General features: G+C 34.1%; 1 protein-coding gene across 2 annotated transcripts; it reads left to right on the top strand.

Annotated features, from left to right (window-relative positions):
- The first annotated feature begins 5,638 nt into the window (after positions 1-5,638).
- LOC105766215 (protein PARTING DANCERS homolog) lies at positions 5,639-7,924 on the top strand. 2 transcript variants are annotated; one of them, XM_012585594.2, is made up of 8 exons: positions 5,639-5,781; positions 6,037-6,206; positions 6,310-6,398; positions 6,481-6,576; positions 6,682-6,776; positions 7,105-7,145; positions 7,238-7,321; positions 7,601-7,924. In XM_012585594.2, the coding sequence occupies exons 1-8, from the start codon at positions 5,709-5,711 to the stop codon at positions 7,748-7,750; spliced, it is 798 nt and encodes a 265-aa protein (XP_012441048.1). In that variant the 5' UTR covers positions 5,639-5,708; the 3' UTR covers positions 7,751-7,924. The 2 variants fall into 2 exon arrangements, with proteins under 2 accessions (XP_012441048.1, XP_012441049.1); XM_012585595.2 differs by having other exon boundaries at positions 5,640-5,781; positions 6,082-6,206.
- Positions 7,925-16,871: the final 8,947 nt, after the last annotated feature.

Below are 16,871 nucleotides of genomic sequence, written 5' to 3' on the forward strand. Positions count from 1 at the left end.
AAGCAGAATGTTGGATGTGAATCTTTACCTACAATTTGTTTTCACTGTGGGAGATATGGGCATGTGGAGAATTCTTGTCCTTTCAAAATTTTCGAAAGCCATACTGAAAAAGAGAATGCCTCATCGAAAATGTCATCGGAGAATCAGATCACGGTCAAGATGGGTGAGAGAAGGAACACGAGAATTTTAGACCATGGATGATCGTTGAAAAGAAATCAAGGCGGAAAATTAGAGAAAATGTGAACAATTCCTCTAATAGCCAACAAATTGAAAAAGAAGGTTCCCGTTTTAGAGTCCTTAATGACCAAGATACGCACAAAGAGGATGTTGAAGATTTTTTGCTGATTCCAGGCGTTATAAAGGAAAAGGAATTTCACAAGGTAATTTTATGGGAAAAGCTTCTGCTAGTTTCCTTAATGGCCGAAAAAATATTAATAGTAATTTAAAGGAGGTGGGTTTGATGGAGAAGGGTGGCCCTATTTTTAAAATGAATAGCAGGCCAAATTCAGAGCCCAGTAAGCCCAGTTCTAGTCTGAAGGAAAATTTTCACAATTTAGAGAAGCCTGCTAATAGTTTGGGTAATGGGGCTTACCTGTTGGTCAGGCCCGGGGAGTTCTGGACTCTTCTGTTCCAGAGTTGGTAGCCTAGCATCTCTCCGCCACTGCTGGAAGGGACAGTCGGTCTTTTGCAGTAGATGAAATGCAAACAAACCCAGGCGACGGTATGGGTTCCAGGCTGGAAGAAGAAAACTCTAAAAATGAGAAAGTTGTGGAGGATTCAAGACGAGATAATATTGTTGTTTCTCTGGATGTTGGAAATCTTGATTCTGGTCAACATTCGGCAGTTGTATTTCATAAGAATCTTCATATCAAGGGAAATAAAATTGCTCATTCCCTTAAAAATTTCGATTCTTCTCTGATGCTATCCTCTGGTTCGGGTAAACCTTTTAAAAATAAAGGTAGAGGTCAAGCTAAAAAACAGTCTAAACTCCTTCATGGTAGCAACTCTCGCTTCAAAATATCAGGAGCCCAGAGAACTCCCTTGAAGGAATCGATGAAGTATATCACCGAGAGCATTTCGACCCTTGCAATTCCTAATCTTGGGGTTGTAACTAATACTGATACTGTTGCGCAGATAGAGGGAGATAAGGCTCCTGGATAGTAAGGGTGTTCTTATAAGTCCTTATTTGTTCTGATATTTTTTATAATTGTTATTGGGCTTTTGGTGTATTTTATTTTTTATTTTTTATTTTATTTTCGTTTTTATTATGGCTTTAAATTTAAAATTTTTTCATGGAATTGTTAAGGGTGTGCTAGCAGGAAATTTTTACGAGTCTTTTAGGAATACAATACAGAGCACAGGCTAGATATTGTTTGTTTGGTGGAACCGAGAGTGAGTGGTATAAAGGCTAATATTATTATTATTAAAAAATTAAGGTTTAACCATTCACATCGGGTTGAAGCTATTGGTTTTTCAGGTGGCATATGGATTGGATGGAAGGATTCTATCCAAATTCAGATTATTCGTAATCATCCGCAATTTATTTTTTATGTGTTAATCATCTTATTCCTAATAATTCTTTTTTTATCTCCTTTGTTTATGGTAGTCCTGATAGGTCTAAACGAAAACTTATGTGGGAAGATTTAAAATCCGCTAATTCTAATCTTTCTTTTCCTTGGTTAATTATGGGGGATTTTAATGCTATCTTATCTCCTACAGATAAAAAGAGTCCTGTTTCTACTGGTAAGTGCTGTGATTTTTTTGGTAATTTTGTTGACTCTTGTGAGTTGTAGGATTTGGGGTTTAATGGACCTGCTTTCACTTGGCAAAGAGGCGGTACTTTCGCCAGACTTGATCGGGCCTTAGCTAATGATGCTTGGGTGTCCGCTTTTCCACAATACTCTGTCCACCATCTTACTCGTATTAAGTCCGATCATAGGCCTCTCTTGTTATCTACTATGGCCGACTTTAGCTTTTCTCCACGCAAACCTTTCAGGTTCTTAGCGGGATGGACGAAGCATAGTGATTTCTCCAACCTTGTTAAAGAAAAGTGGAACTTCGCAGGTAATATGTTTGATTCTTTGAATAATTTCACTTTTTTTTGCTAAAGATTGGAACAGGAATATTTATGGCTTTTTGGGTACTCGTAAGAGAAATCTTATGAGATCTCTTAACAATATCCAAAAAACTTTGGAGCATTCTTCCTCTACGTATTTAGCAGGAAAAGAATTAGAAATTCAGGATGAGCTGGAAAATGTGCTTGATCATGAAGATTTACTTTGGAGGCAAAAGGCTTGCTGTGATTGGCTTCAATTGGGGGACCGGAATACAAAGTTTTTTCACAATCGCACATTGAGGAGAAGAAAATTTAATCGTATCACAACCTTACGCATTGATAATAGGGATTGGTGTACTGATCAAGACATCCTGCAGGCTAAGGCGGTGGATTTCTTTGAAGGACTCTTTGGAGGGAATTCTTCTACCTTGAGGGATGTTCCAAATATTGGTTTTCCTAGCTTTAATTCTTCAGAGATTACTTTTCTGGAGGCTTCTATCACTAATGAGGAGATTAAAAGGGCATTGTTTGACATGGCTCATTTGAAAGCTCCCGGAAGTGATGGTTTCCATGCTCACTTTTTTCAAAGTCAATAGGATATTCTTGGGAATGATGTTTGTAAGTGGGTTAAATATATTTTTGATGGACGTCTGATTGAACCAGAATTGAACAATACGCTGATTGTGCTGATTCCTAAAAAAGAGAATCCTGAAGACTTTAGCCACTTTAGGCCCATTAGTCTTTGTTCTGTTCTCTACAAGTTGGTAATGAAAGTAATTGTGAATCGGTTCAAGGTGATCTTTCCTAAGCTAATATCCCAAAAACAATCTGGGTTCATAGTTGGACGCAACATTTCTGATAATATTATTCTAGCCCAAGAGATCATCCATTCTATGCGTTGCAATAGGAAACGAGGAAGTGGATGGCTATTAAGTTAGATTTGGAGAAAGCCTATGACAGAGTTAGTTGGGACTTTATAAGTGCTTCTTTGGTTATTGCTGGAATCCCAGTCTCCTTAAGGAAAGTTATCATGTCCGCTATTTCTTCCTCTTCTATGCAAATTCTATGGAATGGGACGCCTACTCAAAAATTTAAGCCGAAGAGAGGAATTCGTCAGGGTTGTCCTTTATCACCTTATCTTTTTGTGCTTTGCATGGAATGGTTAGGATATTTTATTCTGGCTGAAATTGACTCTGGAAAATGGGATCCAATTTATCTTTCTCGCACAGGCCCTTTAGTTTCTCATCTGTTCTTCGCGGATGATTTAGTGATCTTCTGTAAAGCTCAGCTTGACCAAGCTCGTCTACTGGATAGCATTCTAACTAAATTTTGTGAAATCTCAGGTCACCAAATCAATGTTAGGAAAAGTAACATATTCTTTTCCAAAGATACAGAAGCTAATGTTCGTAATCAAATTAACCAACTTTTTGGTTTTCAAGAAGTCCGTAATCTTGGTACTTATTTAGGTGTTCCTCTTTCACACGAAAGGATTACCAAAAGTACCCTGAGCTTTATTGTGGATAAAGTTAGGAAGAAATTGCAAAGTTGGGATGCTAGGAAATTATCCATTGCAGGAAGAATCACTTTGGCCCAATCAGTTCTTCTTTCTATTCCTAATTATTTCATGCAATCCTTGATGATTCTGAAAGGTGTTAGTGATGACATTGAAAGACTGGTCAGATAGTTTATTTGGGGTAATAATGATGGGCAACCCAAAATGTCCTTAGTGGGATGGAATTCTATTTGTCAACCAATGTCTCGGGGAGGCCTTGGGTTCAGACACTTGGAAGATCAAAACTCATCTTTTCTTATGAAGATTGGATTTAATCTTGCTTCTAAAAGTAATGCACTTTGGGTTCGTGTTCTTCGTGCCAAATACGGTTGGAAAGATCAACTCTCTGATTCTATCAATAGAAGCCAATGTTCTCATTTATGGAGGGCACTTTCTAATATTTGGCCAATTCTTCGAGAAAATATTGCTTGGTCTATTGGAGATGGAGCTAGTGTTCGATGTTGGAAAGATCCTTGGATTCCAGGTATGGGCCCTTTAATTTCAAAAATTCAACATTCTGCTAACCTTGATTTGGATTGTTGTGTCAGGGAGATGGTCAATTCTGATGGTTGCTGGAATTTGGATTTGTTTCGCGCTTGGGTGCCTGAAGATATAATAAATAGAATCATTAGCATTCCTCCTCCTCACCCTGACTCTGGGTCGGATAGGATTATTTGGGCCCAGTCTGCATCTGGTGTCTTCTCGGTTCATAGTGCCTATTGGCTTCTGAAAGAGAATTCTTGGAATTCCCAGGAAGATTACTGGAAGATTGTTTGGAAATATCCAGGTCCTCAGAGAGTAAGAGTCTTCCTTTGGCTTGCTTTCAAACAAAAACTTCTTACTAATGTGGAACGAGCTAGAAGGGGAATCGGTCAGTACAGCTCCTGTTCTATTTGTGGTCATGATATTGAAGATTTGGTGCATGTTCTTAGAGATTGTCCTTCCGCGCAAGATGTGTGGCGGCTTGTAATTCCAGAACAGCTAAAACAAATGTTTTTTTCTATTTCTTTTCAGGATTTGCTTTCTCTTAACCTTTGTTTTCATGAAAGATTGCAGGATCATGGTCTTATGTGGTCATGCCTGTTTGGATTAATCGCTTGGCGTCTATGGAAGAATAGAAATCTGTTCATCTTCCAACACATATCGTGGACAGCATCGGAAGTGGTGAAAGTCTCCAGTTGTTGGGGCCGAAACTACAACTATTATGTTGGAGATCACTTTAAGAGCAAGCAGGGCTCTTCCTTGATAGTCAATTCAGATGACAATTGGGTGTTTTTATCCACTGATGGAGTTGTAGCCAGAGATTTTGGTTATGCTGCAACAGGAGGCGTGGCTTGTGACCGTGATTGAAATTGGATAGTGGGTTTTAACCGTTTCCTTGGTGTGTGCTCTTCGTTTGAAGCCGAAGTTTGGGCTATTCTTGATGGGATCCTCATTTTACTTAGTAAGGGCTATAAACGAGTCACTATTATGACAGATAATCTTGAAATTGCCCAGATCTTGTCTGATATGGATTTGGAAGATTCAGGGATCACTGTGATCCGAAGAACTCTTCGTATTTTGCATTCAGAGGGGGAGTGGCGGATAAAGCATATTCAAAGAAATCACAATTTGGTAGCAGATTGTCTTGCTAAACTCAGTTTGAGTTGGAAATCAAGCTTACAAGTTATGGATGAAGCTCCTAAGGATATTTTAGATTTATTACAAGTAGATAAAACGAATGGTTGCTTTATGTAATTGATGTTTTCATTTCACCAAAAAAAAAAAGAGGCAATGTCATCATTTGCTCTAAAAATTTAACGGAAAGTGACTAAGAATTAAAGGATAACACTAGTAACGAAAATAAAAAATTTTATAATTAGATTACCAAAATACACTAACAACAGGGTGACTAAGTGTATATTTTACCCACATTGATATTTATATTGTTTGCTGGTGGGGATCAAAAGAAAAACACGTCAGATTTGCGTAAATTACGTTAAACTAATTTAATTTACGTAAAAGGAAAAAAATTATTGGGAAGGTAGCTATTTGAATTTCCCGCCCAAGTTTTCCACGGTTCATTTGGTGTCAGTTGGAAGATCTAAATTTTAGCTCGAAATGGCGAATTTCAAATCAGGCTACGCGGATCCAGTGCTTGAAAATCCATGTTCCAAGGTTACGAAGAGTTCAGGTAGAAAGAAACTCTCTGTACTTTTGTTTCTGTTTGTTTCTCGAGAAAGCAAAGGACGATTCGATTTTTGTTTTCCTGAACAACATCCGGTATATAATCAATTATGCATTGCTACTATATTGGTTTTGAGGAATAATATTTCATATAGAATCAGGCAGCTGCTGTTTGTGATTTGAGATGTTTGATTGTGAGGAGAAGCTAGCTGCTTTTTCTTTGCTGAACAAGTGCTTGATCAAACACAATCGTATTTTGTAGGAATTTTCGCTTCAATGTGTCAATTAATTTGTTTTATTAAAGCAGTTTCTGCTGGGGTTTGCATGATGAACACTACCTGGAGGGACCAACAACACCCATCTTTCATCAGTTTCATCTCCTCCTTCCTCGCTGCAAATTCTTTCCGCCTTAACTTTGTTCCAATTTCCCCTGTATTTCCTTCGTTTTCCTTTTTTTCTTTTCTTTTCCTCCTTATTACAGTCATCCGATGTACGGATGATTGGTTCCTAACTCAGCTGCTTTTATTATTTGTAGGACTTCATTTTCAATTGTGGAGGATTGTCTGTAGCATTTATTTTTGTAACAAAATGGGATTGCGGCAATGTCGGAACAATATTCAGCAGGTGAAATATTATATTAATAATTGCTCTTATTTGATCCATCTTCTAGTATCATCTTCTGAATCATTTGATCTGACATTTACAGGGCAAAAAAGCTCAAGGCTCAGTTTGCTCATCTCTACGTCACTCTTAACCTTCCAACTAGGGACCAAAATGATTCTTTTCTGTGCTCTTACTTCAAGTAATTCTTATACCAACCAAACTACATTTTTTATGGTTTTTGCGTTTTGACTGTATAATAATTCTCAAATAACTAATTCATAGATTTTATGATTTTGGTGGAAAGGTATGAAATGCAGCTTGGTAGACCTACATTTGTGCCAGTTCAAGACATTGAGATGGGTTTTGAAAAGATTGTGAAGATAGCTCACTCTTGTGGAGGTAAGAAGATCCTATCTACGTTTGAACACTTTAACCCAATGCAATGATTAAAAAACTGGATCTATGTGTCGAGCCGCTTGTACCAAAAACCGCAGACAAGTCCAGTTAGTAATAAAAACTGGCTATTAATCCAGCTAGTATAAATCAAATTGAATCGGTAAAAAAACATACCATTAACTCACTGCAGTTTTTTATAACTATCAATTATATCTAATATATATTTAACATTAAACTTAGTGTTTAGATATAAAAAAATGTATATTAATTTATTCTACCTTCATGGAATTTTAAGCTTTATAGTAACTGATAAACTGCTATATAACTACAGTTAGCAAACAGCAAGAGGTTAAATCAAAATTGAAAGCTGAGGTTCGTTGGAAGATCATAACTTGTCTCCATTCTTCATATTAAGATCTATTATGTGGAAATTTTGTTTCCTTTTCATTTTCTTGCATGTGAAGAGGAACCAATCAGTGCAGGAGTTGGAAAATTTCATTAGAGTGGTAACATCCATACCAGGGATTGATAACCACGATGCAAATGCGGTATTTATGTTGTCCTTGTCGAGCTTGTTCAGTTTACTTTCTTCTTTTAGAGTTGTTATCCTATTCATATAAGTTTATTTCATATATATACCCACAAATATATATGCCCTTGACAAAATTGATATGAAATTAGAGCAATTAGCATTCTGCTATTTTTACTTTCCTATGCTGTGAGTACCGTTCTAAAATGGTAGCAATATTTTACTAAAATTTTATCCATGGCAAAAGAAAGTTTAAATTTTTCATGTTCATGGTTGAATAACTCGATTATCTTTGCAGCTAAATCAAGCAATTGGTTCAATTGAAGGGATTGCTAAAGCATCAAAAGAATACATTTTAGAAACTACAGACCTTTCTGCTGACAAAGCTGAGACAATTGTAAGGTTTTTCAGAGATTCAAAGTTTTACCTCTGTCCTAAAATCATTTAAAGAGAAGAAACAATTATCACTTCAAATCAGCATTTTTTATATAGTATTCAATATGGTATAAACACCGAGGTATTTTGTTTTTTTTCTTTTTAATTTTTGGTGTTGGAATCGTCAGATCTTACTAAAACTCATATTGATATATGAAATGCAAACATTGTCTTGCCTGTTTGTTTAGGATATTTTTTATTCAATTGAATGTGATAAAAGTGGGATTTCTAAGGATTGAATTTAAGATTTCATGTCACAAATGATTCCAGTATCTCGATTTCTAAATATGATTTTGTTTACTAAAAAAAAAAATCCTTAAATTTTAAAAATTCGCGATTATAATTTTTTTAAAGCTTTTATGTTTAACATTTGAAAAAATAGATGTTATATATTTTAATCGCCAGAACCTTATGGATTTAACCATAAGACATGCGTGTTTCTGTTAGCTTCTAATGGATGTATGTTTTCTCATCTATGGAAAGGAATCATTAGTATAATTTTACTAATTTTTACATGATTAATATTTTAATAATTTAATTATTGAATTTATTAATATATTTCTAATTGTCATGCATATAATTTTTAATTGATTTAATATCTTTATCATATCGATTTAAAATATTATCATGTCCTGATTTTGAAATGTTATATTAAATAAGAATGTGTTATGGGAAAATTTAGTTGCCATGAATTAATTAATCAAATTATTGAATATATTTGAATATGTACGAGTTATAATGTCAATAAGAATAATTATGATAGTATATTGTCATAGCAAATTAATGATTAATATATCAATATGATCATCTTTTTCAATAAAAGAAATTGATACGTGATAATATGTGTATGATTTATATAAATGAAAGCCTTGAATTTAAAGATTGAACATAAAGCCTAATGTATGAATATTAAATGTGCATGAAAGTGAATTGGTGAGGTATATTACTAAAGTGATGAGTAAAAATGAATAAAATAATAATCCATGGCTCTATAAGCTCTTGATGTGTGACCCCAATTAATGAGGATCAACAAGTGACTCAAAATGAATTATGTGAATTGAGTAAATGTAGTAGTATGCATATGAATGTTCCTTTGAACGATTCTAGTATGATATTACATGTTTGATTATTTTGTAAGTTAATTGTTCTAATAAATTTAGTGAAATAGTATATAATTGACATGCCAATAGAAATAGTTGTGTACTTGGAGTTTTGTACTTAGAGTTCTGTATTTGAAGATTTGTGACCTTGGGCTTTGCACATATTACGTGCACTTTCTATTAGCCTTTAGACCTTGCATTCACATATAGATTTTCATGCCTTTAGGTTTAGCACTTCGATGCTTTCTGGTTGTGTGGGATGGATGAATTTATGTGCAATTTGGTTGTGGGATAGATGCACTTGTGTGCAATTTTCTTGTATTGTAAGGATGTGATATGGTACCTAGCACTTATCTACTTCTCAGTTGTGTGGGATGGATCTTAAGTATTTGAATCATGCTTTACTAGATTTTACTAAGGTTGAAATAAATTTAAAATCCTAATAATGAAATTTGCACTCAAATATGAATTGTAATAAAGTATTAAGATTCAACTATAAACCATACAATTTTAACTATAACCATACGATTTAATTGGAGAGCAAAATTTATAAATCCCTATGCCCGTAGTAAAGAATGGGTGATAAGGAGTACGATTTTACATAAGGGACTAAGGACCATAAGTTGTGCTTTTATGAAAGTATATTGAGAGGCTCCAAATTAAGGGAGTAAACTTTGAATCTAATTTCATTTGAACCATAAACAAAAAAACTTGAATAAGAATTTCCTTATTATGATGGGTTAGTAAGGCATAAAATGAGTAAGTTGAGCCCTTATAGTTGGGAAATAAGAAATGAATTTGTTTGAGTTACTAAAGGAAGAAATGAATTAATCTTGTAATGAATTTTGGGCTCATTATTAATAAGGGAATAGGATAAGTTAGATTACCCTTGACTACTTGCTGAGCTATTTAAGTTCACATGTTAATAGTTTAAAATGTGTAGGTTGGGATTCAAAGATACGTATATAAGGTTCGGGCTTGGGAGCTTCACATCATTAATCACTTGAGTTTGTACCTAATTGATTCAAAATGCTTTAGATATTAGAAATTATGATGCACATAAGGGTTTAACTTGAATGCGATATTAGTAAAATTTGATTTGAAATTCAAGTTGTTTTAATGTAATTATTCAAGCTTTATTTTGTTATTGGACTAGATGTGTTTATGCTTTGTGTTTCGAGTTTAAATGAGTTTTGAAATTGAAGTTTTATGTTTTGGAACATATGGGAAGGATATGGACATGTTTATGTATGATCTTAAGTGTTTTTGGACTAATTTTCAGCTTCAGGGGCCAAGGGCTCAAAACCTTTGCCTTGGGTATCAATACCCAAATTAGTAGAATGCCAAAACCTGTATTACATGGGCTTAAGTTTCATACCTAGGCCTCTGGATGGAGCTCCTGCATTGTTTAGGCCGTTTTGAGCCTTCCAAGGCTCGTATATGACCTTTGGACACCTTCTATCACCTGAAAAAGGTTTCTAAAAGGTTTTAAGTTGATTTTAAAGCCTTCAAAATGCTTGTATATAGTTTTTAAGATTTTTTTAAAATTGTTTTTAAAGTTTAAATTATAGTAAAACTTCTACTTAATCTTAACCCACAAAACCTTGTTTTTAAGTTGAGAAGCTTTGATCACTCGTTTTATGAATTATAAATGTCTTTGCAAGTTTCCAAATACTCAAAATGTTTTATATTGTTATGAAACTTAGGAAAAGAAAGAAGAATGAATTTCAATATATCTATTGCTTTACAAGTGCTAGGTATTTATACTAGTACTAGGAACTATAAATGGAAACTAACTAGTCAAAATCTTGAGTTATAGCCTAATTTGAATGCTAAAATGCAAATTTACATTAACATCCCCCTCAAACTCAAGGTGGTGCTGTGGACCGTAGCTTGAGTTTGGAAACTAATTCACGAAATCTGATTGGAAGATGCGTCTTTGTGAAAATATTTGCAATCTGAGCTAATAAGGAGACAAAATCAAGGTGTAGAATACCCTGAGCAACACGCTATCTTACAAAATGACATTCAATATCTATGTGTTTTGTATGTTCATGAAACACATAATTATGAGCTATTTGAATCGCTTTGTGATTATTACAATGCAGGACAGTAGCAGTAGAAGACGAGAGTCCCATATCTTCAATTAGTCGGTGTAGCCAAAGTAACTCCGAAGTGGCATTAGTAAGAGCACGATATTCAGATTCAGTGTTAGAGTGAGCTACAACAGTCTGTTTCTTACTTCGCCAAGAAATGACTGAATCACCTAGAAAGAAACAATAACCAGTGGTTGAGCATCGGTTTGTAGGATCTCCTACCCAATTAGAATCAAAATATCCAACAAGAACAAAAGAGGAAAGAGTAGAGAAATGAAGGCCATAAGAAAGTGTATCCTAGACATATCGAAGAATACGAAAAACTGATGAAAATAAGATTATCTAGGAGATGTCAAGAACTGATTAACCATATGAACTGCATGAACGCTATCAAGTCAAGTCACCATAAGATAGACTAGACTGTCAACAAGCTATTGGTATAAAGTAGGGTTAGAAAGAGTAGGAACAGTCTTACTATTAGTAATATTGGCATGAGAAAGTAAATTGGAAGCATTGCTTTCTGAGAAAGATAGTAGCCATCATCGCCGAGAGAAATCTCAAGACCCAAAAATAACTAAAAGACCCAAGATCCTTCATCTCAAAATGTTGACTAAGGTATCATTGCGGTTTGACAATGACATTTGTGTCATCCCTTATGATAATCATATCATCCACATAGAAGAAGGAAGATCATACTCTAATCATAGCATCGAATAAATAATGCAAAATCATGATGACTTGATACAAAATAAAAGCGATTTAGTAGAGTGAATTTTGAAAACCAAGCTCGAGGGCTGTTTCAAACCATACAAAGCACGTTGAAGTTTGCACACTTGATTAGGAGAATGAAAATACCACAGTGGAGGATGCATGTGTTGGATTTGGTGCCCTAAGTGTAGTATTTTGTCAACGTACACTTGTAATTTTTCAAGCAGTTGGTTAATAAAAAATTTCATTTATTACATTAATATACTTTTATGATTGTCCTCATATAGATTTTGCACGTAAAGAAAAATAGAAGCAAATGTTGCTCATTGGTTGTCTAATGTTTAAACTAATACTAAGCGGTACATGTGGTTGAATCATAACACGAAAAGACTACTTGTATTAGTTGATGAACCTAAACATGTTATTAGTCTAATAAAAAAATGAGCAAACCGATTGAAAGACTTATATGTCATCCATTAAGTCCAATTGGGGAGATGTTTTGTTTTGGGCATCGGAATGGATGACACTCAGAAGATAAAGACATGGATGTGACTGACTAAACTCATAGTACATCAGATTGGACCCAAGAAGAATAGATCATGAATCAGTTTATAGATTTATTCACTTGTGATGTTCATAGTGTGGCATACCTAAATCCAGTGGATGACGGACTATGTATGCACAACTCGTACACTTTGATGTAAGTAAAATCTCGAATTCGAATAGGTAAAGAACTGAAAACTGGTGTGTTGGGTGTACAAATTCTGCAATATGTAGTGTCATTCACAGCAGTGGAATTCATATCCTGAGACATGGATAAATTATATTCTCTCATTGGAATTACATGGTAGATGAAAAGTAAACGTGGTCATAAGTCATTCGTATTTGTGATGAATGCCTTGATTACTATTTGATAGTAATTGACTTTTCATGAAGGAAGATGTAATGGTTACCATGAGATAAAATAGGATCATCTTGGGAGAACGGATATTATCACAAAGAGACGAATGATATCCTACGAGGGTAACAATCTTACAAAATGACATTCAATATCTATGTGTTTTGTATGTTCATGAAACACATAATTATGAGCTATTTGAATCGCTTTGTGATTATTACAATGCAGAGACGATGGCGATGAAGACGAGAGTCCCATATCTTCAATTAGTCGGTGTAGCCAAAGTAACTCCGAAGTGGCATTAGTAAGAGCACGATATTCAGATTCAGTGTTAGAGTGAGCTACAACGATGCATTTCTTACTTAGCCAAGAAATGGTGAATCACCTAGAAAGAAACAATAACCGATGGTTGAGCATCGGTTTGTAGGATCTCCTACCCAATTAGAATCAAAATATCCAACAAGAACAAAAGAGGAAAGAGTAGAGAAATGAAGGCCATAAGAAAGTGTATCCTAGACATATCGAAGAATACGAAAAACTGATGAAAATAAGATTATCTAGGAGATGTCAAGAACTGATTAACCATATGAACTGCATGAACGCTATCAAGTCAAGTCACCATAAGATAGACTAGACTGTCAACAAGCTATTGGTATAAAGTAGGGTTAGAAAGAGTAGGAACAGTCTTACTATTAGTAATATTGGCATGAGAAAGTAAATTGGAAGCATTGCTTTCCTGAGAAAGATAGTAGCCATCATCGCCAGAGGAAATCTCAAGACCCAAAAAATAACTAAAAGACCCAAGATCCTTCATCTCAAAATGTTGACTAAGGTACTGTTGCAGTTTGACAATGACATTTGTGTCATCCCTTATGATAATCATATCATCCACATAGAGAAGAAGGAAGATCATACTCTAATCATAGCATCGAATAAATAATGCAAAATCATGATGACTTGATACAAAATAAAAAGCAGATTTAGTAGAGCTGAATTTTGAAAACCAAGCTCGAGGGGCCTGTTTCAAACCATACAAAGCACGTTGAAGTTTGCACACTTGATTAGGAGAATGAAAATACCCTGGTGGAGGATGCATGTGTTGGATTTGGTGCCCTAAGTGTAGTATTTTTGTCAACGTACACTTGTAATTTTTCGAACAGATTGGTTAATAAAAAAATTTCATTTATTACATTAATATACTTTTTATGATTGTCCTCATATAGATTTTGCACGTAAAGAAAAATAGAAGCAAATGTTGCTCATTGGTTGTCTAATGTTTAAACTAATACTAAGCGGTACATGTGGTTGAATCATAACACGAAAAGACTACTTGTATTAGTTGATGAACCTAAACATGTTATTAGTCTAATAAAAAAATGAGCAAACCGATTGAAAGACTTATATGTCATCCATTAAGTCCAATTGGGGAGATGTTTTGTTTTGGGCATCGGAATGGATGACACTCAGAAGATAAAGACATGGATGTGACTGACTAAACTCATAGTACATCAGATTGGACCCAAGAAGAATAGATCATGAATCTGTTTATAGATTTATTCACTTGTGATGTTCATAGTGTGGCATACCTAAATCCCGAGTGGATGACGGACTATGTATGCACAACTCGTACACTTTGATGTAAGTAAAATCTCGAATTCGAATAGGTAAAGAACTGAAAGCTGGTGTGTTGGGTGTACAAATTCTGCAATATGTAGTGTCATTCACAGCAGTGGAATTCATATCCTGAGACATGGATAAATTATATTCTCTCATTGGAATTACATGGTAGATGAAAAGTAAACGTGGTCATAAGTCATTCGTATTTGTGATGAATGCCTTGATTACTATTTGATAGTAATTGACTTTTCATGAAGGAAGATGTAATGGTTACCATGAGATAAAATAGGATCATACTGGGAGAACGGATATTATCACAAAGAGACGAATGATATCCTACGAGGGTAACACACTTATGGCAAGGTCATTGGACGAGCACTGATTGATTGCTTTTGTAATGGTATGCCATTAGGAAGAACTCAATCACGATACTATAGTGGAATGACTTCGTGACTAAATGAGTTTATAATTAATAAGTGAAAAATTGGAACTTAACTATAAATCATTTGAGCTTCAATTGCATATGTCCAATCAATTTCTATGTTAGCTCGTCGAAACAAGAAATGAATTGCGTAATGTATGAAATGAACATAAATGGTCGAATGGAGAAATAGGAAACATTTGGGAATGATTATGGTTATCTCCAAAATGAAAATGAAAATGAAAATGAAAATGGAAATGAAAATGGAGAAATGGAATCATTTGGAAATGAATGTGGTTTTCTCAAAATGAAAATGACTTGAAAATAAATTTATGTTTTTGAATTGAATGCACTAAAAATGAAAATAAATCATTTGGTTATAGAGAACCATTGAATGCGAAAATATTAAATATATTTTCTTATAGATTATTTTACAGTAAAGTTGTCATGATTTTAACGAAATTAGAATTAGATTGAGAAAATTATTTAATTGGAAATTTATTGAAGTTTATTTTTAGGAAATAGATAAACAAATATTGGGTTGGATCAAATTATAAAGTATTGTGTAACATCCCAAAAATTGAGGGTTAGTAGAATCGAGTTTGGGAATTGAGAGAGAGTGGTCATACCCTAATTTTTGAGATTATCTATGCGTTTTAAAAATAAATGAGGTACCGGTTTGTTGGTTAAGTGTTAGTGAAACCTTCCTTAAAACCCAAGTTCAAATCTCTTCTCTCTCTCCATTTTTGTTATTTTGCTAATTTTGTCTTAAACCCTAGTATGTGACATGCCTTATTTTTAAAATAAATATTGCAAAATTATTTCAAGAATGAGGAAAAAGCTTAATGGTTAAAAGAAATATGAGAAAGCATAGAGATTAAATGAGGTCCTAAGTTTGAATCATTTCCCTTGAGAAATAATTAAATTTTGCAAAATTCTTTATTTTTTTAATGTGTGTGTCATCCATACCCTTGAACCCTAAGTACAAATACAAATTTTTATTGTATTTTTTAGCATTTAATTCAAATTTTCCCTACACAAGCCGTTCACCCTCTTCCTCTCCTCTTTTCTCTTCAATTTTCTTTCTTTCTCCCATAGTTGTCGTCGCCTACACCTCTCATTTTACTATCTCTTTCTTCTTCTTTTTGCATCAAGATTGTCCACCATCTCCTTTAATCTATTGTTTCCATTTATCCTCATATAAATCAGCCCCAAATCTAAAATATTGAACCCCAAGATCGATCCCGAACATTTCCAAGAAAGTGTCGTTGTCGTTTCTCTCAACTAGCTTGGGTAAGATCTCTTTTCTCTTCAATTTCTTGATTAATATTGTCAATTAAAAACCAAAATTTTCATATATGTAATTTGGTTGATTTTAAATGATTTCAAAGGTATTTTTCAAGATTTTAATAAGATCTCAAACAATTTTAAAATTCAGCCCCAATTTTGGCCACCATGGGTGGTGGTGCGTGGGCCTATGTGCAAGAAAGGGGTCTGTTTTGTTTCTTGGTTCTTTCCCATCTATTTCCAGCATTAATTTGAGTTCTTGAACCCTCATATCCTTTAATCACATATTAATTATGGAGAGACATTCTTGATCAATTAGGCAATCGGATCCCACAAATCGTGAAGCGTAAGTGCAATTAAGGATAACTAGTTTGTTATTTCGACGTAATTGTTGGGTAAAGGTCATGAATTGATTAAATGAAGGAATTTAATAATTAATTAGCTACTTATTTTTCAGTATATTATTGAATTAGGTGCTGACCCAAACAACCCAAATCATTCGTAAAGGCGAAGAACGATTGTACATACGGTTCGCATCGATACAATATAAGGAATCTAACTAGTTTGGATTCATAAAATAGTTATAATTTCAACAAATGGTTTGAACTCATAAGTGGGTATTTGGGGGATATTTTAATGGTAAATTTATTAAATTTATACTGAATTTTGGTTTAGGTTCATTTAAGGAATTATTAAGGAAAATTGGAAGATTCACTAGTGTGCTGTGAGGAAGCGAAAAATAAGGTGTGGGTCCTAAACTCTTAAAATTATTTGAAAATGTTATATGTGATAAATTATCTTTTTGATTAATTGGCTTAATAGCCAAATTGTTGATTTTGTGAGTGGCTGAACTAGGTATGTTTCGAGCCTTAAAAGATTAACATGTTGGCAAAATTGCTAGTTTGATAGTATGAATGCTTCATTGATTTTATAATTGCATATTTGAGTTATGAGATATGAAAATGTTTGACTGAATGATTTAATGTGATGAGATATTAAGCTTCTGT

The sequence above is a fragment of the Gossypium raimondii genome, chromosome 5 (assembly GCF_025698545.1).
Source record: "Gossypium raimondii isolate GPD5lz chromosome 5, ASM2569854v1, whole genome shotgun sequence".
Taxonomy (NCBI): domain Eukaryota; kingdom Viridiplantae; phylum Streptophyta; class Magnoliopsida; order Malvales; family Malvaceae; genus Gossypium; species Gossypium raimondii.

Excerpts from the sequence above, each read along its gene's own strand:
- LOC105766215 (XM_012585594.2), top strand. The coding sequence starts at position 5,709 with ATGGCGAATTTCAAATCAGGCTACGCGGATCCAGTGCTTGAAAATCCA. Across the intron at positions 6,399-6,480 it reads GTCGGAACAATATTCAGCAG|GGCAAAAAAGCTCAAGGCTC; the intron begins GTGAAATATTAT and ends TGACATTTACAG. Across the intron at positions 6,777-7,104 it reads GATAGCTCACTCTTGTGGAG|TTAGCAAACAGCAAGAGGTT; the intron begins GTAAGAAGATCC and ends ATATAACTACAG.